This window comes from Cyprinodon tularosa, unplaced genomic scaffold, assembly GCF_016077235.1.
Source record: "Cyprinodon tularosa strain WSP-4 unplaced genomic scaffold, ASM1607723v1 ctg143, whole genome shotgun sequence".
In the NCBI taxonomy this organism is placed as follows: domain Eukaryota; kingdom Metazoa; phylum Chordata; class Actinopteri; order Cyprinodontiformes; family Cyprinodontidae; genus Cyprinodon; species Cyprinodon tularosa.
In genome coordinates, this window is record NW_024038254.1 from 1,210,256 (window position 1) to 1,237,128 (window position 26,873).

The 26,873-nt window shown below is 36.9% G+C and overlaps 1 protein-coding gene across 2 annotated transcripts; it reads left to right on the forward strand.

Moving 5' to 3' along the window:
- Positions 1-3,678: 3,678 nt before the first annotated feature.
- On the forward strand, positions 3,679-26,873 carry apobb.1 (apolipoprotein Bb, tandem duplicate 1). 2 transcript variants are annotated; one of them, XM_038278693.1, is made up of 29 exons: positions 3,679-3,815; positions 4,658-4,872; positions 8,101-8,133; positions 8,221-8,333; positions 8,406-8,551; positions 8,649-8,796; positions 9,264-9,416; positions 9,655-9,779; positions 9,891-9,976; positions 12,374-12,818; positions 12,931-13,045; positions 14,023-14,169; positions 14,255-14,466; positions 14,549-14,744; positions 14,839-15,018; positions 15,123-15,335; positions 15,419-15,595; positions 15,692-15,897; positions 15,992-16,174; positions 17,051-17,181; positions 17,260-17,470; positions 17,551-17,723; positions 17,886-18,046; positions 18,135-18,247; positions 18,335-18,708; positions 19,090-25,062; positions 25,157-25,268; positions 25,399-25,585; positions 25,673-26,873. In XM_038278693.1, exons 2-29 carry the CDS (start codon positions 4,818-4,820, stop codon positions 26,651-26,653), a joined length of 11,349 nt encoding a protein of 3,782 aa, XP_038134621.1. In that variant the 5' UTR covers positions 3,679-3,815; positions 4,658-4,817; the 3' UTR covers positions 26,654-26,873. The 2 variants fall into 2 exon arrangements, with proteins under 2 accessions (XP_038134621.1, XP_038134622.1); XM_038278694.1 differs by having other exon boundaries at positions 3,783-3,815; positions 4,719-4,872.

The window sequence follows — 26,873 nt, forward strand, 5'->3', positions numbered from 1 at the left end:
TAAAGTAGCATCTTTAAAAGGAAAGCTGCTCTGAGCAGCAAGCTGCACTCTGGCTTGTGAAATGTGATTAAGAAACATTCAGATAAGCTCTGACTACACTGAGCATGATGCACAGCTTATTGTGTCAAAACTACTGCATCTATCACGTCACCATCCCCACAGATCACAATCAGGAGGTCACATTAAAAAAGAAAAATCTTTTTGAGTTTAAAAATATAAAGGAAATAATTGGGTAATTGCTTTTAAAAAGACCAGTGTGGCCGTTGATCAGAGCAGTGACCTTTTAACTGATTGATTGATTTGCTATATGCTCTCATAGCTGCTTTGTTCGCTTCCTGCATGTCTTTCTCAGATGGTGTGACTGGAAATTAAGCGTGTCCATTTTAATCAGCTTCTGCTTATTTTCTATTCATCTGGAGCTGCTGCCAGATTTCATGAGATGATTGTGAAAGATTCAAGCAAATCGATTGTCTGTTTGCTTTATCCCCAAAACCCTGATAAAAAATTATTTTACTGAAAACACAAACAAAGGACAGGTTCTCTGCAGCCCTTTGAAACCCTAGCAATAAAAAAGGTTGAACTTGAAAAATACTAAATATGAATTTGATGAAAACAACCATCTCTATGAAATAAATAATTTGCTTTAGTCCATAAATCACTATGTCATGAATAAAACTTTTGTTATTAATGCTGCATTTCATGTAGACTGCATAAAGATTTCTATTGCTTTTGCATCATTCCTCAAATGATCAGTTACACTAATTAAAATGTCAGACAAAGATAACCTACCTAGTTCATTTATTAATAGAAAACCAAAGCTATTCAACTTCAACTAAAAAAAGCATATAAAAATAAAAAAGTAGTGGAGGTATTTATGTGCTTTAGATCGTTGTGCTATTTGTCCCGACTGCCTTGGTTTAAGGTCAGAAGCAGATCGCTGGACATTTTCCACTAGGAAAAATTACAGAATGCTTCCTTCAGTCAGTTATAATGAAATCCTGATGCAGCGAAGAGGTCAAGAGCGTAATAATAACATTCACCGTGTTTTTTTTTTTTTTTTTTTTTAATACAGTAAGTGTGCTTTTCTTTTACTGAAATGCTTTAATTGTATGCCATTATCTCATTTGTCTACAGAACATCCTCTGACTGTCTGGGCAGAGGGACCAAATATTTTAATTTCTAAGGAGAATATACAAGGTGAGCATACACTCAAAAGTCCTGGTCTTTGTGGGAGAGTGGCAATAATAAAGTCATTGTTGAAAGAAAGCAATAAGCAGTGTTGTTGTTTTTTGTTTTTGTTTTAATTGGAGCCACCAGGGGGTGCAAGGTGGTTCTCACAGAATTGGATGGAAATTAGGAAAACAAATGTGCAGTGAGAAATATGCAAAAATTAAATTATTTAATTATAATTTTTCATTACCATATAATATAGCAGAATGTTTTCAATCATCATTTTGTTATATAATTTGTATTGGCATGACAAACCTAGGAAAGATAGAATTTGGAATAATAAAGGGATTTTCTATTCTATTCAATTCTATTTTTTAACTACCTTGATTGACATTCTACTTTTCCTTTTTCAAAAACCTAACTGTGTGAGTCTGCCTTCTCAGCATTAAAGATATTATAGACAGATATGACAGAGTCACTGACCACATATGACCTAGCCCTTCCTCTACACACACACTCTTCTTTTATTCTTATAATTAATAGTGGAATTTAATAGAAATGTTAAAACATTTTGAAGATGGGTTAGGAGTATAAGTAAGAGTAATCTAAAAGTAGATTTTTCTTTAAATAACCATTGTCTGTTAGCTTGCAAAAAAGAGTCTCTGGTCAGTATTTAATGCATGAAACAAAGAGGAAACACTAAGACTGCATCTCTCGGAATTCTGCAACCGCACTACCCACAAGGTGGTGACATCATGGTGGCATCATATGCCATAAGGATCCTTTTCCTCAGCAGGGACCTGAAAGCAGTTTTATAGAAAGATCAATTGGGCAACCCTAAGAGATAACAAGGGAAAAGTTTAGATTAGATCATTTCTTTATTTTCATGTTGCATAGTTAAATTCCAGAAAAAAAAGAAAAATTTAGATTCATGGGGAAAGACCCAGAAATCGATATTGACACTAATCTGAATGGCCCTCAATAAAATAGACATAGTACAGGTACTTTGCCTTCCCACCTTAATCTGTAAAAAACAAATTTAATGCATATGACTAACATCTTTAGGGCCATACGCAGTCCTGTTCTCTTATGAAACTTTGTTATCTCTTTACAGAGCAAATCCTTACCTTTCAACATCGGGGGAGTCAGTTCAACTGATCTCAAATTAGGTCAACAGACAAAAAAAGATTGATTGTAAATCCATAAAGGTGTCTAATAAGCATGCTCATCTTCACAAATTGTGCAGTTCTTGCACAAAAACTAGTTAGTTATTTTTTACGTAATGTTTTTTCTGGAGAAAGGATGGAACAATTAGCTATCTGTAGGATTAGTAAAAGTCTATATTGTCCAGCCCTAATATAAAAAAAAAATATCACACAAATATTTTTATATTACTCCCTGAATAATCTAGTTAGTAAGCGGCATTAGTTTTAGCTACTCCAAGGTTGAAAAGAAACTATCCTCTTTTAGCAATATAATGTAGGGCCCATGTTTTAGGACACAAGAATGCTATCAATGTTAAATGTTCAGTACATTTCAGATTACAGTTGTTGCTGCTATTCATATTCAAGACTGGTTAAAAATGAATTTGAAATCATCACCCTGCGGTGAGAAGGATTATTCTCCTGTCGTTGGAAACCTAAAAAAAGAAAGGTAATTATGTAAAAGCAATATATAGGACTATCTTTGAAGAACTTCCTAAAAAATGTTTAGCAAAAACGCCTCTAATTAATAGCTTTAACACTATGGTGCTGTTGCAGTGATTAAGGCATGTGTACAATGGCACATTTAAGAGTTCAGTTTGTTTTGGAGTTACAGTTCTAGGTATGTTGCACTGTTATCTACAGCCAGATTCAAGTAAATTTTTCTGCTGAGGCTTGGCTACACTCTGACTGTGAAACAGAACAATGATGCTAAACACAGAAGCAAAACCAAAACAGAATAGCATAATAAGAAAAGAAAAAAAATACTTGATGCAAGTGGCCTAGTCAACGTGCAGACATGAACTGGACTGAAATGCAGTGTCACCTGCAATGAAAGTCTGGCAAAATCAGTGAACAGATGAAATCAATGTAGGGGTATTTAGTCAAGAGGTATATTGTCTGTTATTTACACTATTTATTACCTTATTTATTTGAATTCAAATATTCTATGATTCCTGAAGGGTAGTTCAATTTTTGCAGTAGGGTCCAAAAAGTATTCACACAATAAACACTCAGATAAAAATTGGCGGAAGGGTAGAAATTCTGCATTTATATATGCTTTGGTACCAGGCATTAATGGTAAAATGCATCATAATATTCAGGTGAATTTTTACAGCCTTTTTTTCCATATATTTATCGCCATCCATTTTCCCATCCACTCTGCATAAAGAGCTCTATGATCTCCCATTTGAAATATGTATCATATGTTGCAGTGAAACAGAGAGTTCAGCAGTTTCGGAAAAGAGCTGACACAAATAACAGTATAGTTCAAATTTCTAACAGCAAGTCAATGTCTGCTTGGATCTCTGGATGTTTGTTGATCAAAGTTTCAAAGTTCATATCGTCACCCTAAAAAAGTTTGGTAAATGTTTTCTCTGTATTCACTTTTGGCAGTGGAAGTGGAACAACAGGCAGCTGTCCCTTATAGAAGAGACCAACACGGTAAGCTTACTGATATGCAAGAACTTTTTTTGCCTTAACAAAAAATAATTGCATTTGAACATCAATGTATAAATAGTTGGTAACTTTCCTTAAGAAAAAGACAAAAAAGACCGAATTGTGTCTTTCTGAGTAAAGTTTTCTAAAAGCAAAAAGAATCATTTGAACAGCATTAAATTACTGAAGGAACCTCATTATGGATATGAATATCACATTTTATTGTTCTACTGGTTAGTAGAATTAAGTTTTAAACCTGTTTATAAGTTGATCTTTTTCCATCTAGAGTGCAAGGATTTGTATTCAAATCATGTTTTGCTCACTAATCACTAATAAGTGACCTGCTCAGACTTCACCAAAGAGCTGAACTTACCTTAGATTTTCTTACTTAGATTTTAGATTTTTTTTTAAACTTTTTTTTTTATGCTTTGTGAACTAAACCCAAACGCTGCAGTGCTGCATTGAATCAGTTTGTGAAATATTTTTTTCTAAATGTCTTTTAATCTAACAGATAGTTATAATTGATGACTATTATTGATGAGAAAATTGTGAACACAAATTCTAACTTTAAAGAACCTAACACATATGTGTGTGTGTTTTATTTTTTAAAAACATCAGATTTTTGGGAATTACTAGAAGTAATGAAACATAAAAAATTAGAAGATGAAAACAAATTTTCTATATTTTTTTTTTTACATTTTTGTCACCACAATTATCTCAAATACATGTTAGCCAACCAGATCTCTACACCAAGTATAAGATTGTATCCTTTTAGGACAACTTATCAGTTTTTACACATGTGCTTTGAATTAAATTCTCAAACCTTTTGCCTTTGTCCCTCCACACAGGAGTGTGCTGTGGACTTTGAGCATTCAAAGCACTGTCTGTGCTTCTCGGTCCTTTTGACAGAGTTCAGCTGACTGGATAAAACTACCACACTCTGACAGAGACTTCAGTCTCGACTGAGTACTCGCCAACCCAGAAGGAGGGAGCTCCAACGAGCCCGCCATGGGGGACTCTAAGCTCTGCCTTTTGCTGATCCTCATCATATCAGCCTTGGCTTGTGAGTAGCATTAAACTTTTCAACATTTAGATATGCTAAAAATGTTGATGGTTAAAAAAACAAACAAAAAAACAGGCAATTTAAGTTAAGGTCTTATTATTATTTTCTTAAAAGTTTAACCCAGGGTTAAATAAACATGTAGTTTACAAGTATATAATTGAAAAAGCATATTTTAAGTACCGGTACTGATCAAAGATGGTGCATTGTGCAGATTGTATTTATTTAAATAGCTATTTTCAGCATTCAGAAATGGAACTGACTCAACTTTTTCACCCAAGTCTAAAGTTAAGATGTACATATTATTAGTCAAATATTAGGACCAAATTTATTTTATTCAAAATCTTAAGCAATAACAAAAATCACATGCAGAACTGAAGAAGTTCTAAACTATTTAAAAAAACAAAAAAGAAGTAATTACATCCATTTCCATACTATATATAAATCCATCCATCCATCCATCCATCCATCCATCCATCCATCCATCCATCCATCCATCCATCCATCCATCCATCCATCCATCCATCCATCCGTCTTCTCCTGCTTACGATCGGGCGAGTGCATATCTCCGGCAGTCTATGGGCAACAGTTGGGGTAAACCCTGGGCAGGTCGCCAGTCTGTTGCAGGGCATGAATACAGAATGTCTTATATTTTTATAGTGTTTCTCATCTTTATTCTGTTGTAAGCTACGGTATCTTTCATTAAAAGTGTATGTTCAGTTCACTTTATCTGACTGTAAAGGGATGTTTTAATATAAAATAAATCAAGGCATACGTGTAAAAACAGCTAATTGTTTCTATAGGAATTTTATGACCTGTGGTAACATAATTTGCTTAGATATTTACTGTTTGAGTTAAGGACAAACATTAATTTTTGGTTTGTTTGTTTTTGAGTCTTTAAGGAATTCATCTACAATTGATTTGGTTTTGTAGCATAAACGATTCCCTGAACTTAGACTTTTTAATCTCGAAAGACTTTTTGCTTTTCTATTCCTTTGGGTCTCCAAATTATTTGAACCCTAATGAACCCTAACCTCAGCCAAAATACAACACATTTCTGCAGACATTGAGCTAGTTTCTCATCATTGCCTCAACGGTATCGAATTCTCTGGTAGGACAAAATAAAAAAGTACCGTAATTGAAACAACAACAATCTGCAAACATAATAAAGTGAAGTGATAGATGTTATTTTGATCAACATTCTGAATATTTTCAGACGGGAAAAATGGCTAATGTAACTTCTCCAGAGTCCCTCATAGGGAGCTGCTTCTGCTCATCTGTAAGATAAAAGGATGTTTTTTTTTTGTGTGTGTCAATGTTAGCTTAGTTTTTTTTCTTTACAGACGGATAAAATTGGATCTTTTCCTTGGGGAATCTAGCATTTTTGTATTTTTTGTTTCTTTAATAGTAAGTATCAGAGGTAGGTAGAATACCTAAAATTGTACTTAAGTAAGAGTAAAGCAACGTTATCTTATTTTTCTCACATAAAAGTAAAAAGTAGCCATCTGAGGAATTATTTAAGTTCGAGAAAAAATATTTGATAAAAAAAGCTACTCAAACACTGAGTAACTCATGATAACATCTGATATTTGGTATTATTTGACAACAGACCAACATATAAATGAATATTTTGGCATTTTAAAGACTATAATAAAATAATAATAAAAAAAATAATATGTAATTGAATAAAGGATTCCAAGCAGAACAAACATAAAAAGAATAATTTTATTTTAAGTAAAAGTAAAATGTATAGTGAAGTAAAAAAAAATTTACTCAGAAAACTATATTTCTCTCAAAAAAAAAAAAACTACTAAAGTAACCATATCTGTGTAAATGTAGTAAGTTGCAACCAAACTCTAGTAAGTATACATTGATTGATATTAAAAGTGATGTTTTTCTAATTTTATTTGATAAAATGATTATGTTTTTTAATAAATCTAAAATAAAATAAAAAATGAACAATGCCTTTCCATTGTTTTTGGGGAACATTAGATTTCCTTCTTTCTTGTTCTGAAAAACATCACCTATAGCAATAGAAAGTATTCCAGCCTTCTTCTTGTCAGCTACAGTTCAATCTGAAAAACTCACATGAAGAGAAAAGACAATTAGAAGAAATTTATTGATACAATTACTTAGTCTTTGGCGCTCAGACCTCGGCAGGGAACATAACGCTTAATTTTGATAGATATGCATAAACAGGAGCAAAGAACAGGGCTGTTTCCCCCCAGGCCTGAAACTGGTGGTGGAGTGGAGATAGATGAAGTTGGTCAGTCTGTAGACTGCTGGTTAGCAAGACGGTATGCTGAGCTTTATGGGGAGATGCAGTGAACTGCATGAGCCGATACTAGAGCTTCACTCAGGGACCTGGAAGATGGAAGTTGAGTTTGGATAACACAGGTTGAGAGAACCTGTCCATGATGAGCAAGCATGAAGCGACAGTGGAGAGGAAAAACTCCCCGTTGGGAAGAAACCTCTGACAGAATCAGGCTCAACATGGCGGTCTACGGGAGCAATGAAACTCCAATGAAGTTTTAGCTACGATGGTGGAGGAGGGGCAGGATGTGGGTTGAAACAGTGTCATCTGAATGAAGTCACACAGTGCAACCACCTCCTGCACACTAGGAGCAGACAAGTTGCGGATCTGAGGCCTTTTAAGATGAACTTTGGATGCTGATTGGCTTTTGTAGAGGTGTGGTTCAAAGCTGACTGGCTGTATTGTAGGTGGATGTAGGCGAGCAATCAGTTTCTTCAGTTGAACTTTCGCCTAGGCTCCATCTTCAAACTCCTGAAAAAGGTATAATCTAACTTTAGAGGAAATAAAGGAAATTAACCCCAAATGATAATAAACTTTATTGATATTCAGTAAGGTTGGATATAGTCATTTAAAATATTTGAAGAGAGTTTTAGCCCCCCTTTTATAATCTTTTTTTAATATATCGCAAAAGGTTACATCAGTGCCGAAAAAAACGGGCTTTTCAGTTTATAATTATTTAAAAACTCAATTTAAGGCTAAAACTCTTAAAGGATTGAAGGTGACACCAGAACACTGTAATAACATTTTTTTATTTGTTGAATGTCTTCAACATGAACAACCAGTAAATTGAATTTTAAAAAGTATGAAAATAAGCAGCATCCAGCCATTAAGTTTCTGACTTAAGTCTAAACCCAAAGTTTAAATCTTTGTCAACTTTACCAGAATATTTGCTAACTTAAACCATTCTCCATAAATAGTTGCCCAAGATGAAGATCACCCAACCTGCCTGCGTAAGTTACTTCTAGTGGTTCAGTACTTTATGACATTAATTACAGAGAACCAACAAGCTGCAAATTTCATTTTTCATTCTGCTCTAGTGGCCAATAGGTACAAGCCCCTGCATAAATATGAATACCAATATGAAGCTGAATCTTTGAATGCCATCAACGGGGCTTCAGAACTAAAGAATGGACCCAGGACCTCCTGCAAGGTAGGACTGACACATTTCACAAAAACCTGTGAACACTAGTTTAGATTCAAAAGCTTTTTAATTGTTGCCCAGGTTATAATTGAAGTACCACAAGTGTGCAGTTTCATCATGCACACCACAGACTGCAGTCTGAGTGAGGTGGTAGATGCAGACGCAGAGGGAAACCCTGTGTTCCTTCCAGCTGCCAGCTCCAACGCCTTTGCTGCTGAAATGAAAAAGTAAGAAAAGTACTCCACATAAGATGTTATTAAAAGGAAAAAAGGAACTTATTTAGATATTGATTTGTTGGTAAAAATGTTACACAATTTCTTTCAGACATCCTCTTAAGTTTGTGATTGAAGGGGAATATGACGTGAAGCTCTACCCTGAGGTTGAAGAGACAACAGCTATTCTTAACTTCAAGAGGGGGATTGTCTCTGCCCTGGCTGTGCCTTTGCTGGAGGACGATGAGAGCAGGAACATGGTAGCATCATTTATGAACAAAAATCTTTTTTACTGCATAGCCCTCTAAAGTTATTTGGCACTCCTGGTAAAGATTTGTGAGAAAAATACAACATTTATTGAGGGGAGATAAAATAAATCCCACTCTAAGAAACACTTAGGGATTTTTTTAACAAAATCTTCTGTAACGCTATTTTTTGCTCTTCTGCAGTTAATTTACTTCAGATATTATATTTTACATACATAGCATTTTCTACAGCATTTTGAAATGCCTTGCATTGCTATAAGTATATGCTGAGTGTATGATGTCTGTGATTTTTTTTAATCAATCATTCATCAAAAGTGGTATGGTTTTTGTCTCACTGAATTAATATGTCTATTTTAAAGTTCACCCTGTTTGCCAGTACGTGTTAGGGAGCACTTTGATTGCACTTTATCATTGTACAAAATAGGTTATTTATTTTCTCTATTATATCATCTTTATGTTAGCCCACAATTCATGGAAAGTGCATGACATCCTACAAAAACGATGGCAGAGAGGACAGTGTCACTGACATCAGCCTGTACAGGGATCTGTCCAACTGTGACAAGTTTTCACCAATAAGAGATTATAACAGCCCTCTGGCTCTCATCACTGGCATGGTAAGACTCCTTTACGTCATTTCGAAGGACATCTCAATCACTGTTTTTGCATAAATAATCTGTGAAAGCGAAAAACACTACATTTATAACAGATTTAATCGTATATATTTGTTGTGATGTGAAACCTGACTTTAATAACAACAACCATTAAAGTTTTGATGCCATCAAAACATGTATACAGTTTACAAATGTGTTTTTAAAAGGGCCTTAATTAACATGACAATCTCCTCATTTTTAGCACTATCCTTTGGCTCAGCTGGTCAGAAGCTCTCAAACATGTAAATACCAGTTTGATAATGAGAAAAAACACATGACTTCAGGTTCCTGCACCGAAGAACACCTTCTCATTCCCTTCTCTCACAAGTAAAACAAAACCTTAAATACTGTTTATTGTATAATTTAATGTATCATCCTATATAGATATGTATATATATTATAAGATTACATATTAAACTTAACTATTTTTTTCCAAAGGGGAAAATATGGATTTAACAATGTTGGAAAGCAGGGACTGACTCTGGTTCAGGTTTCTTCTCACAATGACAGAGTATTTGAACATGGTAAGAACTTTGTATAATATTAGTGCTATCATGTAATATTACATAATTTTTTATATGAAATCATATCACATCATTTTTTTTATTAAGTTAGTATGTTTATTTAAGTATTTTTGCATATATATAATAAGCATAAATGTGTTTGGAGAGGGTAGGAACATCTTACTTTTTTACCTCTATTTACCTTTGTAGTTTTGATGCATTTTTTACTTAACATAGGAAAAATAAAAAGTATTTATCACCACAAGATGCATTGTACCAAGAAGTATATGACTATAAGTATATAACTTATATAACTTAAATATACTGCTCAAAAAAATAAAGGGAACAAGTAAACAAGACAATATAACTTCAATCAAATCAAATTTCTGTGAAATCAAACTGTCCATGGAGGGAGCAACATTGATTGATGATCAATTCCACATGCGGTTGTGCAAATTGAATAGACAATAGGTGGAAATTACCGGTAATTAGCAAGACACACTCAATAAAGAGTGTTTCTGCATGTGGGGAAAACAGACCTTTTCTCATTATCTATGCTTTCTGCCTGATTTGATCACTTTTGAATGTTGGTGGTGCTTTCACACTCTTGGTAGCAGCAGATGACCTCTACAACCAACACAAGCAGCTCAAGTAGTGCCGCTTATCCAGGATGGCACATCAATGCGAGCAGTGGCAAGAAGGTTTGCTGCATCTGTCAGTGTAGTGTCCAGAGGCTGAAAGGCGCAACCAGGAGACAGACCAGTACACCAAGAGATGTGGAGGAGGTCGTAGTAGGGCAACCACTCAGCAGCAGTACCGCTAACACTGCTTGTGAGTAAGGAGAAACATGAGGAGTACTGCCAGAGCCCTCCAAAAGGACCTCCAGCAAGCCACAAATGTGCATGTGTATGCACAAACTGTTAGAAAATGACTCGATCAGGATGGTATGAGGGCCCGATGGTCATTATTGGGGCTTGTGTTCCCAGCCCATCACCATGTAGGACGCTTGACATATGCCAGAGGACACCAGGATTGGCAGATTCACTACTGGCACCCTGAGACACAGTGGAGAGCGATCTGCTGCCTGCAACATCTTTCAGCATGACCAGGTGGTAGTGGGTCAGTAATGGTGTGGGGTAGCATTTCGTTGGAGGGCGACACAACCCTCCGTGTGCTCACCAGAGGTAGTTTGACTACAATAATGTACTAAGATGAGATCCTCAGACCCCTTGTGAGAGCATATCCTGGTGTGGTTGGCCCTGGGCTCCTCCTAATGCAGGACAATGCTAAACCTTATGTAGCTGGAATGTGAAGTGCCTGCAAGATCAAAGAGTTAAAGATATGAACTAGCCCGCCTGTTCCCCAGACCTGGATCTAATCAAGCACATCTGGGACATCATGTCTCGATCTATCCACCAATCACTTTGCACCAGATACTGTCCAGGAGTTGGCAGATACTTTAGACCAGGTCTGGTAGGTCTCCAGGAGATGTGGACGAGGCTGACTGCTCAGGGATTTCACTGGGAGGGGATCTCTCAGGAGACCATTGAATAGTATTGAGTGAGAATACTTTTTTTCATTCAGATCTAGGATGTGTTATTTGAGTGTTCCCTTTATTCCTTTGAGCAGAATTATAAACTGATGAAACAAAGTACTACCGGTACATTAAGAATTCTTAGTAGTTGAATTCACCAACCTCAATTCCTGAAAAGGTGAAGCACTTCATTTTAAATACACCCAAGTGGGATCAGATTGCTTTAATCACATAATGAATTAAAGCAATATTTGGAATCAGATATCTGTATTTATCAGGCTGCATTTTTACAATGTTAGTCTGACGATCTCAAGGATGTCATAAGTGGAAAAAAGAAACAAAGAGTAAATTTGTATGAGTAAAATATAGTGTTTTTTGTGTTATTTAGGAAATCATTTTGTAGTTTACAGATTAAAGGTAATTTATTATAGTACATTTTAAAATAAAAAATAGTAGCAATGAGACCCCAAAGCATATTTTTGTCATTTGTGAAGGAAAATTCCTCTCAGATTAAGCAGATCATGTACCAAAAATCTCCTTATTCAGCTTGATGAGCTGTTTTGGCTTTCAACACCCCTGTCCTCCCAACAGCAACACCCCCACAACCATGACAACCAGTCAGAGTTAATAAAGATAGCCTAGGAGCATGGAATAATACATAAAATTAAGGCCAGAGCTTAACCAATTGGCTGCAGCTTATTTCCCTTTAATACATCATAAAGGGCAAACTTTTCAAACAGACCAATTGAGGTCACAGGACTCTTTTCATTTGTGAACTTCATACACAGGCTTTAGGATGCATGTGACTGCTACAAAATGTTTATAAAGTGAATTTTGCATAACATGGGACCTTTAATGCAATTCTTTGACTCTTTGTTATCAAGATAACATTCCCAAGGACCTCAACATTGAGGTTGTTGAAGACAAGAGCCCCATTCAGGATAAGAATGAAGCTGTGGATCTCATGAGGGAACTGGTCAATTTGCCAGACACAGATGAAGAGAGGCGAGCACAGCTTTTCTACAAACTCATCACAACAGTCCGTGGAATGAAGACTGAAACCCTGAGAGCTGCTCTTCCAGAGATTGTCACATTGTCACGCTTCCTCACCTACCAGGTTCTGGCACAGTGTGGAACCCCTGAGTGCAGCAGTACAATTATGCAAATTCTCAGGACCTTTGACCTCTCCGACTTTGAGGTTGATGCTGCTGTTTTTGCTTTGGGACTCATGTCTAACCCCTCTGAGCTCCTGATAACTGACATGCTTGCAATGGCCAAGCACAAACCTAGTAGGACCATCATGTATGCTCTGAGCAATGTTGTGAAGAGGTAGGAGAAAATGTCTTATTTTGCACAGAATTTCTCAGAAATAGGATTCATCTAACATACCGGTATGTAAAATGTCCCCCTATTTATATTTAATACTTTGTCTTACATGCAGATTTTACAAAGTGGAAAAAAGAATAACTCCTGAGATTCACTCTGTTGCTGAGTTCATGGCTTCTCAATTGGGCGACTGTACAGAAGAAATGGAAAATACTTTCATGACACTGCGAGTAAGTATCACCTGATAACTCTAGTCAATCCACAGTTAAGACGAATTTAATATAAAAAAGTCCTAAAATTGTCTTATTAGAAGCAAGTGAAAGGACAAGGGGAAAATATATTAACATGTTTATTTACGTGTAGTTAATAGTAGAATATCTGTTTTTGCGACAACCTTTTCTGACAACCCGTAGATGTCTCCTTTATATGGAAAACCCTCATCTCTACTGCTTCTGAAGGATTTTCACCACATTGTTCCTAGAAAGATTTTTAGATTTTGGAAGTTTTGGGCTCTTCTTTCATTAATTCGAATTAGCCTGTTGTTTCTATAGAATTTCAATTGCTTGAAAGTTTCAGGGTTTGCTTGTTTGTTGAAAATTTTTTTATTTTATTGTTTATTATTTTATTTGACTTAAGATTTTTATCATGACTATTCTTCATAACTTTTCCTTGTTTTCATAAAGCTATTTATTAATTCCTTAAAGAGATTTCAATTTCTGTAAAATATTGAGAAGCTCTTGAATTCCATCCAAAGTTCTCTAAGCTGTTTCTGCAAACTCTGTTAGTCCCGCCTTTGAAATCAGCCTCTACTTCCTCCTTTCCAAGCTGGGGCCATCTGGCTGGACAGGCTAGATAGCTAGGCTTTCATTGCCTTATTGCATCTGCTCTCCATGAATTCAAAACCTACTGTATTCTGTGTCATTACACCTTAACACACACAAATTTTCTTAGACTTATTGTTGTTGATTTTTTTTTTTTTTTATGATTGTATCTGGATTACTAGTGTAGTTACTGATTTTTATATCCCCATTAGACATACATTTACTAAGAAAAAAAAAGCCCATTTCCTAAATTTCTCAGCTGTGGTCTGTGGATTTTTTGGCAAATCAGTCTGAGTTGTTTCTTTTTAAAGGTGTGCAATGTCATCTCTTTTTGGACGATCCAAGAAAAATAACAATCAGTGGCAATTTTTCTTAATTTGTTTTAGGTTATTGGAAATATGGCCACAGTTGTGATCCCAGTTAGTCCTGCACTACGTAGTGCTGTGATCCAATGTGTGAAGCAGCCAGCAGCTTCTCCAGAAGTGCAGCAGACTGCTATTCAAGTGTTCAGGAAGATTCCAGTCCAGGATGAGGTAAATTAAATAACACTATCCAAAGTTGTTATTTCAATTGTTACTATGTCTTTATTAACACCGTTCCTGTTGATTTTCGTTGCAGATAAGAAGCGTGTTTATGCAAGTACTTTTGGACAACAGCAACCCTGTGCAGGAGCGCATTGCTGCATATCTGATCATCATGAAGGACCCACAGCTGAGTGAGCTCACAGAGATGACCGGTGCTTTGTCCAGTGAGGTGAACCAGCAATTCAAGAGCTTTGTAATCTCACACATCACCAACATTCTGTCCTCGACTGAGCCAGAAACTGAAGCGTAAGAGGGAGTAATATGACTGAATGAAATGCGGGCACATTTTTTCATTTCTCCTTATAATTGAGTATTTTCCTTTTCTCAGATTGAGACAGAAAATTCAGGATGCCCAGCAAGGTAATGAAATCGGACCCACATGGGACCCGTTAAAGTTTTCTCAGAACTATAAGATTGGATCTGTGCAGAGCAACGTCATTTTTGAGGGTGTCAGCTACTTGCCCAAAGAGGTTATGCTTGAAATGACACTAAAAGCAATTGGCTTCGAGATTGACATGATTGAGGTAAAGGTGTTAAAATGCTGAATACCCTTCTTACCATATAAACTTTGCTATACTGAGACACTGTTTCATTTTTTTTAAATCATAATCTTTGTAGATTGGTATAATGGGTGAAGATTTTGAACCAACAGTTGAGGCCCTGTTTGGAGACAGTGGCTTTTTTCCTGACACTGCGCTGAAGACAATCTACTTTGTCTCCGAAATCATGCCAGAAAGAATCAATGAGATTGTAGGGAAAATCATACCTGGAATGAAGAGGAACAGGATGAAGAGGGAGGTAGAGTAACTTTATATCCAGAATATCTAAAATGTTAATGGCTGCTTTGGATATTTGTGTTTGTGTTCAAACAGCTATAAAAAATTGTAAACATTTGCATTCAGTCTTTTAGACAATTTGACGTTCTGATGAAGGAAATCTTGCGAAACACTGAGAAGCTGGTGGAAAAACTCGATAATGCAAAGTCTCCAGAAGCGACTGTTTATCTGAAACTCTTGGGAAATGAACTAGGATACCTAAAGATTAATGACTTTTATGCAGTTAAGTATTCTGCAGACAAGATGGTGGACAAGATGCTTAAGATGTTTCCACATGAGGTGAGTTTATAAAATGATATTATCTAAATATAAGTAAAAAAAAAAAAAAAAAAAACAATTACGAATTTATTGATTTTCTACAGATACCGCAGATACTGAGGTCTCTAATGACTAACACTGACACCAAAATCTCTGGTCACTATATCTTCATGGACAATGAATTCTTCCTTCCAACTGCCACTGGAGTTCCTCTAAGGATTGCTCTTTCTGGTACTTTTACTCCCGGTTTTAAAGGTGGACTTCAGATTGCCCGCGACATGGTGATTATCTGTAACTGTGGTTAAAGAATACTTAGTATTTCCACAAGATTAACCCAAACGTTGCTGCTTCAACCTCTTTGCTATGTTTACCCACAGAGCACAGCTAATTTTATGCCAGTTGGTGGCATTGAGTTCGTCACCCAGTTTGGATCACACATCCCTGAATATCTCAGTTCTGGTCTAGAGATGCATACTAACATTTTCCATGAGAGTGGGATCAGAGCCAGGTTGACAATGGGAAAGGCTCGTGTAAAGCTCACTATTCCAGCTCCAACGAAACCCACCAAGCTAATAAGAATAACGTAAGCCTCAACGACGATCAAACATGTTTACAGCTTTCAGACATTATGTTCCAAATAAAAAAACAAAACAGATTTTGCTATATTTGCAATTTAGAAACTCCCTTGTGGCTGTAACTGGATCAGTCGTACGGATGATTCCTCCTGTGGTGAAAGACAAAGTTGATGTAATGAAGTGCACACCTGCTTTTGCTGGATTGAAATACTGCTCTGCTCTTCAGTACATCGATGCATTCTCTCATGAGACTGCCCCTTATTTCCCTTTGAATGGTGACAGCAGGTCAGTTCAACATTCTTAACTGCAAGTAAGTAATGCCATTAAAGGAATAGTACACCCAAAACATGATTAGCCTTCATTTTCTACTCACCCCCATGCTGAACAACACTCTGGAGTACTTTTTTGATATCTCAAATGCATCTGGAGATCTGGGAGGCTTCTTGCTGTCTGCTGACATTCAAATAATGGAGGTGCCCAGCGCCCGAGGCAGAAAGGTCCATAAAAGTCCACAAAAAACATTTCAATATTCCTCCATACTGCTCGTCCAATGTATTCCAAGGCCGGCAGACCAAACCAGCGCATTCAGCTCGGCAAAGAACTCATGCTTTTCCTCAACACTGAAGTCCTCAGACATTTTTCTTTCGTTGTTTCTTTCTTTGCACAGGTAAACAGCACATTTCTTCTTCTACGCTTGCATTATTGGCAGAGCAGACGCTGAATGCGCACTTTCATCTGGTTTGGTCTGCCGGCTTCCGTAGCCTCGTGATCGCGCATGTGCGCGCTTTCAGGAAATCCTATACACTACTGTTTATGCTCTAAAAACATTCTAAATGACTTCGTTTCGAGTAAATTCTGGATGCTACCCACTCAGGACACTTGGAATACATTGGACGAGCAGTATGGAGGAATATTGACACGTTTTTTGTGGACTTTTATGGACCTTTCTGTCTCAGTCACCATAGACCTCCATTATTGAATGTCAGCAGACAGCAAGAAGCCTCCCAGATCTCCAGATGCATTTGAGATATCAAAAAAGTACTCCAGAGTGTTGTTCAGCATGGGGGTGAGTAGAAAATGAAGGCTAATCATGTTTTGGGTGTACTATTCCTTTAAGAAGAGAACAAGATTAGTTCACAGGTTATGTTTACTGAACAACAGATTTGCTTTTGAGCTCCATCCCACTGGAGAAGTTACAGAGTACACTGCCACTGTTGCATATGAGGACCTCATGGAAGGAGACGAGCCCAGAAATAAGGTTGATGTCCTAAGGTTCATCTTCAAAGTTGAAGGTAGGAGTCAATACCATTGAAACAAAAATGTATAAATCTTGAGAAATTCAAAGTTAGTCATTGCATGATTACCAACAGGGGCAGACCCAACCGAAGCCCAACTGGTGACAAAATATAACAGGGGAATGAATGTCATCACGGCTGATGTTCAGATCCCCGACTTTGATGTGGAGGCAGGACTTAGGTTTGGTGTTGGTGATGGCAAAACCAAAGGCAAAGGAATGCATACCTTCTCTATTGACTTTATCAACAAGAACATCCCCCAGCTGTCACTGGTTGTACGTGCCAAGTAAGACATTAGATATGAATAGATAAAAAAGCAGATATGTGACCATGATGTTTTTATCTAACCAGCTAAACATGTTTCAGTCTGAAGGACATGAAATCAGGCATGCTGCAAGTCCAGCTTATGGTGCCCTCAATCAGAGCTGAATCCACTGTCACCGCTAGCCTGAAACGTGATGAGGAACTGGAAGTGGAGGTTGAGAGTGAGATTAAGATCATGGATGCCAAATCAAAGCAGAAAATTGAAATGACATATGGTAATCTCCTTTTATTTTTCTAAATATGTTTTCCTTCTTTATAATATTTTATTGCTAGAATGCTTAACTATGTTCTATTGGAATTTGATTCATTTAAATGATAGTCTTTTTAAGGAAGTAATGCTGGTAGTAACTTTGTGTTTTTTTTTTGTTTTTTTTTAGATGGCAGTAAGATTGAGCTTGAGTTCAAATCTGATGTGAACACAAAAACCAACTCCCTGCCTAATGGTGACGTTATTCAGAAGTATGGCAATGAGATCCTTGACATGCGAGTAGCGCAGACTGACATGAAAGTTCGACATATCTTCAGGAAATTTGTGGAGGTATTTTTTTCCTATTTGGTCCTTTTTCAGAGATCTGAACAGGAAAATAAAAACAAACAAAAGCAAAACATGCCTCTGCTTTCTTTAGGCAGCAAACAACTACATGGAAAAGTACGGTGCTGAAATCCTCCCTTACATGCAAAACTTTAGGCTGCCTGATATACCTGATATCGCCCTGCCGGAGAAACTCTTCCTGAATATGTAAGATAATTACATTTAACAGTAGTTTTTTTTTTAGATAAACAAACAACAAAATTCACATATGTAACCTGCATTTTTTTGTTACAGGGATGCAAAAGCTGTCTACCACTTTAATAAGGATCGCTGCATAATTGTTTTCCCACTGCCCTTTGGAGGAAAGAAAGCATCAGCCTTCAACTTCCCACCAGTTCTGACCACTCCTAGCATGTCGCTACCCCAATTTGGATTGGAAATTGTCTCCAGAGAAATACCCATCCCAGATTTTGTAATACCAGAGAATTTCACTGTGTCTGTTCCTCACTTTGGAAAAATTGAACTTACAACTTTGATGAACAGCAACCTTTATGATGTGGAGGCAACACTAGCGGCTGGAAAAGATGTTGTTGAACCACCCAGCTATTCTGCAAAATTTGATGCAAAAGGAACTTCCCCGATTGACATCCTGTCTGTGGCAGTTGAAGGTATTTAATGATGATTATTATCTCTGTCATGCTGAAAATGGTGAAAAGGTGCTTCTGCCAAAACATCTTAGTTATTTTAATGATTTTTTAATTGTGTCACCAATATGTGAGTATCGAAAATGACAATAAAATTTTTTGGTATATGGTATCTCAGAAAACTACTTTTAAAGGTTTTCAATTGCCTCTATCTGATGAATTTTTTATAAGTCCACCCAATAATCCAGTGTAGAAAACACTGCTTTATGTTATTAATTTATGGGGAAAGAGGCAACCAAACATTTGCTTAGCAAATTTGCAGAGGCATAGATAAACAGTTTAATTTAGCTATGTATTGGTCGGTATTCCTCACAAATGGTTCTCATTCTCTTTCTTTCTATATAGGTGTAGGGATGGTGTCCATCACTGAATCAATCAAGGCTCATTTAAGAAGCTCTCTCACCCACAAATTATTTGAAGCCAGTTTCAGTACTGAAGACGAAGGCATCATCACAGAAAAAATTTCTTTGACATCAAGAAGAAAAATAGAGGCATCAAGTCAGTTTGGTTTTAATGCAAAACTAGAGCACAACTGTACAACTGAACTTGTCACTCAAGAAATAGTAATCAAGAATGACTTTGAGGGATCCTTAAAGGCTGGTCCAATCTATGGAACAACCACTTCCATCCAGAAAGTTTCTGTGATCCCCTTCAGGCCAGCAGGGAAGATTAATTCTTTGATTATCTTTGACTCAACAATTTTTGATGCCCAGAACAAAATTGATGCATCCCTTGGCAATGGTGAATTCTCAGTTAATTTAAATACCAAAGCCTTTAAAGACCTCTTTACACATGTTGCAGAACTTTCTTTTATAGATAATGAGGTGGTAGTTAAATGCGATGCAAGCGCTCATGCTCTCGGCCTGGAGATTCGACATCAAACTGAAGCTTTTGCTGGAGCTGGCAAAGCTACCATAAGAATAGAGACAAATGGAGACCACTCTGATAATCGTGTTTACTCCCTACTTACCTCCACCTTCGATTCTAATGGACTGGCAGTAAAATCCAATGCAAACATCAAGCTTTTTGACAATGAAGCTACACATGAAGCTACAATGAGAATGGATTCAGATGGTTTAAGCACAAGTGGAATAAATACTCTCCACAGCCCACTGTCTTTAGAAAACCGATTCAGTTTTGGAATTGATGCTAAAAGAGGAACTCTATCCATTAGCAACAAAGCAGCCATTCATGATATCAAAATAGATAATGCTAACACTCTAACCATCACTCTCTCCAGCCTGGACTTCAGCTCACAGGCTGAAGCTAGTGCAGCTGCCTACGCATCTTACAATCATGATATCAACTTTGGCCTGAAGCATCAAACTGCCTCTGCAAAAATTAACAACCACCTTAAAATTCTGGAAGCAACCTTTGATAATGATGCACAGCTACAGGCAGAGCTTTACAAGATTGACCTGACTGGAAGTCTGAAGGCCCAATATGGAGAAGAAGAAATAAAGCACACGTATCAGATTAATTATGCAGATCTAAGTGCGAATGCAAAGTGCAACACCATCGGAAAGCTCTTTGGCACTAAAACAAGCCACAATACTGAGCTTGAAATTGCTGGCTTTGCTGCAATGTTTAGAAATGAAGCCCACTTTAACTCCCAACTTATTCGCTTTGAACATACCATGCGTTGCAATGTTGTTCCATTTGATTTCAACCTTGATTCAGTTTTTAGTGGCGATGGAGACCTTACCATCTATGGAAAGCACAGCGCCCAGCTTTTTAGCAAGTTCCTTCTCAGAGCACAACCCCTGGCTTTGACCAGCAGCCATCAATGTAGAGCGTCAATGACCCAGAAGCTAGATAATGGCCTTTCCTTTGAAACCTCTTATGATAACAATATAGACGCTGTTCTGTTACCCCAGGAGCAAATAACGCGTTTTAGAACTAAATCTAAAATGAATGAGCATGAATTCAATCAAGGCATAGATATTTACAATACTCAAGAGAGGGTTGGAATAGAGGTTTATGGCAATATTTTTACAAACATAATTAATGCGGCTTCTACAGAGAACCAAGAGTTTGCCATCTCTGGCTTTCTCAAGTATGACAAACACACACAAAGTCACATTATTTATGTCCCTCTTATTGAAAATCTCCCTGTATTCTTGGAGGCCATCAAGGAAATTGTTGTGGTTGTAGCAGAATCTTTGCAAAATTTCATCAATAACAAGGAGATAAGGGCAAGATTCGAGGCTCTTCCTCAGGAAATAAGTGAATTTATAGCTCAGTTTAAAATAGAACACAGGATAAATCAGGTGAAGGAATTTTTCAGTGATTTTAAACAAAATGTTATCAATGCAGAGAATGTTGATGCAGTTTTATTAACTCTAAAGGATTCTATTCAGATATTACTAAAAGATCTCTCCTCTTATATCAAAAACTCCATTGACTTCATAGGTGCCAACCTCCATGAAAGCTTTAATCTGAAGATAGAAGATGTTCTGGAAGGTATGAAGGAACTCAAAGTTACAGTTCTTCATTTTATTAAAACCATAAGAGAAATTATCCAAGAGATTGACCTAGAAAAATTGAGGGGTAGCAGTATTGAATTCTTGTATGATGTTGAAGTCCACTATGGCATCAAAACTAAAGTACAGAACATGATGACTGCTGTTAAAGACTTGGTTGATGAGCTTGACTTCTTAAAACTTGACTGGTTTATCTTACCTGAAAGAGTTAAGGACTCTGTTGATTTGTTTTTGAATTTTATTCCGGCAGAAATAATTGGAAATATCATAGATGATATTAATGGTACGATTAATGACTTTAAGCTTATTTCCAAAATTAACAAATTTTTTGCTAAGATAAGGGATTTGGTTGTAGATCTTGAGGTTGACCAAAAGGCTAAGGCTCTATTGGAAAAAGCAGCAGAATTTATAAAAATGATCAGAATACAGGAAACGCTCCAGGTTGTGGTAGACATTGTCAAGGAGTTTGAGGTTCCAAACAGATTTATGGCAATCTTCCAAGGCACTATTGACTATTTAAAGACAACTGAGGTTAAAGATATCATTGAACATTTAAACATGTATATTGAAACTATGGTGCAAAAGCTAAAGTCCCTCAATTACAATGACCTTGTGGAAAAAAACAATCAAATTATTGAAGAGTATAGAACTCACACAAATGAGATACTAAGGACCCTCCAAGTTTCGGAGAAAATTGAGGCAGCACTTGAATTTGCCAATGTAATAATTTCCTCTATTCGAGACGATTTGGAGCGTCTGAGAGAAATAAAAGTTGCAAAAATTGTTAATTCTGCTACAGATATCTATGAACATTTAGTTTGTGATTCCCTTAAGACATTTACCGAATACATAAAAGTGAAAGTGAGAGATCTGAACATTGAAAGAATACTTTCAGTTCCTTTGGACATCATGAGCATTTTCTACAGTTACACTATAAATATAATTACAAACTCAATACTTGATTTTCTAGAAAAAATAAAGGAGGGGACTCCTGATGAAAAATATATTATCGAAGTAATGCAGATCATTAAAAGTATTAAAAATCTACTTTTGAAAGCTGAAATCAATACACCTTCCTTTACATTTCCTCTAACAGATCTTGTTGTCCCTTCTACAAAACTGGAGCTTAATATATTCAGACAGAATCAAATTCCAACAGAACTTGCCATACCAGAGTTTACCATCATGGGTATGTACACCGTGGAAGCTTTCAATATTTCCTTTGATGACATCAAGCAAAGGATTATTGAACTTATAGATTTCATAGTGAACTCTAAAATAAAAATGCCTGATCCAGATGCTTTCTTCGGAGAACTAACTTTGAATTACCTTCCATCTCTTCCTGAAATCACCTTTCCAGAAATCCCTCCTTTTGAGGTTGCATTCCCAAGTATCCCGCAAATAGATACAGAAAAGTTTTTTAAAGCTCTAGAGATTCCAGAAATCAAGCTGCCAGAAATTCCAAAAGAGATCGTGCTTCCTTGCTTTGGTAAACTTTATGGTGAGATTAAATTCCAATCTCCAATCTACACCATCAAGACATCTGTAGAGTTTGTGAACTCCACTGAAAACAAAATGTCCCCTTTATTTACTGGATCATTTAGTTCTCAGGCCACGTGTCCCAGTGTTGAAATTCTTAATTACATGCTTGACACCAACATTCGCATTGCAGTCCCAAAAATGAAACGTGTTCTCCTTTCTGAAATGTTAACGTTCAAACATGCTATCCTAGGAATTGAACACCAGGCTTCCGTCACACTTTATGGTATTTTGTCTCAAGCACAAGCCCAAGCAAAGACCAAAGTTAAAGTTGTCACTGCACCTTACTCACTTGACTTCATGAACACAGCCTTTATTGCGGTAGCAGAGGGAATGACTTCTACTGTCGACACAACTTACTCTCACAAAATTGACATGCCATTTGATATTTCCAGTATTGTTACAGTAACTCAGAAGGCAGTTGTTCAGCAAAAGGGCCTAGCTTTGAATTTTGAAGTTGATACTACAGGAAAAGGACATATTAATAGCAATGATTGTAACTATAAGAGCAGGCTTGATCTATCTCTCAATCCCAAGACGTTCAGCTTATCATTTACTGGTGACACAGAGTCTGAAATCCTAAAGATGAAACAAGTCATTATGGCAGAATCACTCACTTTCAGCTACGTTAAATTTAGTGTACGGAATGAGGCAGAGACACCATTTATTAAGAAAAGTCTCCTTGTGGCATCTGGCCTTGCCAACCTCTACGATATGAAGATCGAGATAAAAGTAAACCATGATACTGAACTGCATGGTACAGACAGTGGCATGGTTTCCAATGCAGTCAACTTCAAAGTGGCCCTTGCTGAATTGTTCTTTGAAATGCAAAACAAGGCAAATGGCAAGGTCAATGTTTTTGATTATTTGAATGCCAAAATAGAGCTGCAAAGTGATTACTTGGTCAATCTAAGACATGACTCTCAAAAAGTGAATTCTGCCTTCCTATCTCGTCTAAATCAGTACAAAATATTCTCCAACTTCACTGTAGATAACACCAAAAGTCATGCTGGTGTCTTTGTTGAAATGGATGGTCAGGCTGATCTGTCCTTCCTGGAATACCCAATTAGCATTCCTGAGATTGATCTACCCTTAGTGGACTTCCATTCTCAACCTATTAATGACTTGAACTTGTTTGAGAAGACTGGGCTCAAAAAGATTTTGTCTACCACTGAGCAGACTTATAATTTAGATGCCAAGATCCTTTACTTGAAAAGCGATAGTGCCCCACTCATTGATGTTATGGGTTTAATTCAGATCCCCTATATGGGTAAACTGAACTCAGAGTTGTCTTTCAAGTCTGCTATTCTAAACATAAATGCAGAGAGTTTGCTTTTTGCTGAAGATGATCTTGTCCTCCGCCTGGGAGCTACCACCACCTCAGTGTTTGAATGTCTTAACACAAAACTCAAAGGCTCAACCAGTCTTACCATCAAGAGTGGAATCAAAGTAGCCAATTCCATATCCCTTGAAAACTGTTACATTAAAGGCGCTCATGACAGTACCTACAGCATGAGCACTGTCTCTGCATCTACATCATTAAATATTGTTCTACCTGTACTCAACCTGGAAGCAAGCCAAAAGCTGATTGCAAATAGCAATCTAAAACCAAATGCCCTGTCCACTCTGAAGCTTAAAGGGGATTTCAACATCCCTATGATAAAAACAGTTGGACAAGTTGAAGCAGAGCACAGTGGGAAAGTGGAAGGAGACGTTGATCATCTTTCAGTGGACTCGTCCTTCAAGTCAAAAATGGACAGCACATATTTGGAAAAATATCTAGTTTTAGGAGTGCTGGAAAACGAGGCTAATATGTACCTAAACACAAACATTGTCCGCTCTACTTACCAGATAATTGCTGATGTCAAGCTCAGTAATGGCGCCACCAAAATCATTGGCATGGATGTAAACCAACAGCTGGCTGCTGAAGCTTCAGTAGACCATCTTTTTGCAATGCTAACTCATTCAAGCAACAATGAAATAGACCTGTTCAGCTTCAAAACTGTTGGAAAACACAATGCAAAGACAAGTATTGACTGTGCACCATCTTCATTGCAGGCTGATGTTGAAATTGATATAACTCAGCCTAGCAGTCTGGGCAACTTTGCTTTATTTGAAAAGGCCATTGCTGAAGGGAATCCTTCCAAGCAAAAGTTTTCTACAAAGGCCATGTTTGTCAGCCCACTGTACAACACTAGTATGCAAGCTGAAGTGGAGGGCAGTGCCCCTGTCCTTAATGTTACCTTTAAGTCCTCAGCCAACTCTGCTATTGTGCTTTTGGAATATAATGTTGAAGGTAAGTTGATAAAAAATTTGACAATATATTTATGCTATTTCATATTTGAAGTACTGCTAAGCTCAGAAGCCGATATTTCTATTTATTCTCCAAGGATCTACCACTTTCCACTTTGAGAATGACCTCCTGAACATGGTCAGCAATCTGGTCCTGACTCACTCTGACCTTGGCATGGATGTTAACCATGTGATTGTTCAAGCTTTAAGGTAACATTCTATTCCATTTTTATTTATTTCTATTAGTATTTAAACAAAATGGCCTATTTTATTAATATTAATCAACTGCTTAATAAGTGAGGTTTTTTTCCCCATTTCAAATGCTTGTCTGCTCTCTCAGTGTCCCCCAACATAAGTTGAGTGTGGTGATCACCAGTCCTAACTTCAGTGACTTGAACCTGCAATATGAAGCTCAAAGAGATGCTATTACTGCCTCTATATCATCTCCATCTGCTGGCTACCTTGGCCTTCAGTTCAATTCTAGAGATCCATCCCAAACGATTGTTAGATTCTATGGACGTTATGTTGTAAGTATCTTTAATCTTTATTATACAAAGCAACTTTCAATTAGAAATCTAAATATGACTGAATTAACATTTGTATTCTCTGTCCAGGGAGCTGCAGAGACTGATGTTGACATCTTGCTGGTCAGATTCTCTCAGACCAACATACAGATTGTCTACAACATGAAGGCACCAGAGGACATGATAGCTGAGCTCAAGACAAAAGTCCCCTCAATTATGTCTTCTGTTAAGGCTTTTGCTGAAAAGTACCAAATCACAAGCAGCATGGAGGTGCTGCAGCACTCTCTCATTAACCATGTCAATGAAGCATATGATGTTGCAGTCAATTATGATGTTCAACTGAGTCAGTTATCCATTTTCTTTAGAAACACCATAGTCAGATACCAAAAAAATGTTGAAAAATTTCTTAAAGCTGTCATCAAGGTCTTGAGAGAGATCCACTTCAAAATGCCTGGATCTAATGAGCTGATCACTCTTCCAGACCTCTTAAAGAAGCTGACCAATAGCATTGCTAATATGTTGGATGTAACTATGCAGTTTATATATGAGTGCATGGAGGTCTACTATGAGTATTTTCTTGAGAACATCATCAATGCTCAAGTGCAGTTGCGAAGTGGTGAGGTGATTAGTGGAAGGCAGATAATTGATCAGGTTAAAGCAAGTGTGAAAAATATCTTTCATGAAGCGATAGACCTTGTGAAAAATATAGAGACCCTTGACACAATCCTTGGAAAGCTAGATGATACCCTGGAAGCTGTGGTGAAGAAAACAAAGGAGTTTGTTGACTCTATCAAGTCTGACTATTTAGATGTAGTGTTCATCAACTTAAATGACCTCTATCGGGAGGTTGTAACATCTGTTAAGAAAATAGTTGATCAGATGCCTCCCTTTAACTTGGATGAAATCAGTAAATTATGTCAATTCATTTTAGACAGGATCATTGAACTAATAGTTCAGTTCAATGACGGGGTTTCTGATTTTCTGCAGCAAACTTCAGAGGAGGTACAAGCTCAAATGGCAATAAGAAATGGTAAACTGGAGATAAACCTTCCATTTCATTTCCAAGATTAAATGTCTCAAGAATACTGAAAACTAAGTCTGCATTTCATGTTACAACCTGTCCAGCTTTTATATTTGAAGACTTTGAACAACTCAACAGTATTTATAGGTATGTTTAACATAAACTCTCATTACATTCTTCTGATTGGGATTTTTTCTGTACGAAATCTGAACTTGTAGTACTTCAGTGGAGGTCAAATTAAACAATAAAAGCCCATTTTACAAACTTCAA

Bases quoted from the DNA above. Each gene is read 5' to 3' on its own strand.
- apobb.1 (XM_038278693.1), top strand. From the start codon at position 4,818: ATGGGGGACTCTAAGCTCTGCCTTTTGCTGATCCTCATCATATCAGCC. The intron at 14,467-14,548 runs GTAAGAGGGAGT...TCCTTTTCTCAG, and splicing joins ACTGAGCCAGAAACTGAAGC to ATTGAGACAGAAAATTCAGG. The intron at 17,182-17,259 runs GTAGGAGTCAAT...GATTACCAACAG, and splicing joins GTTCATCTTCAAAGTTGAAG to GGGCAGACCCAACCGAAGCC.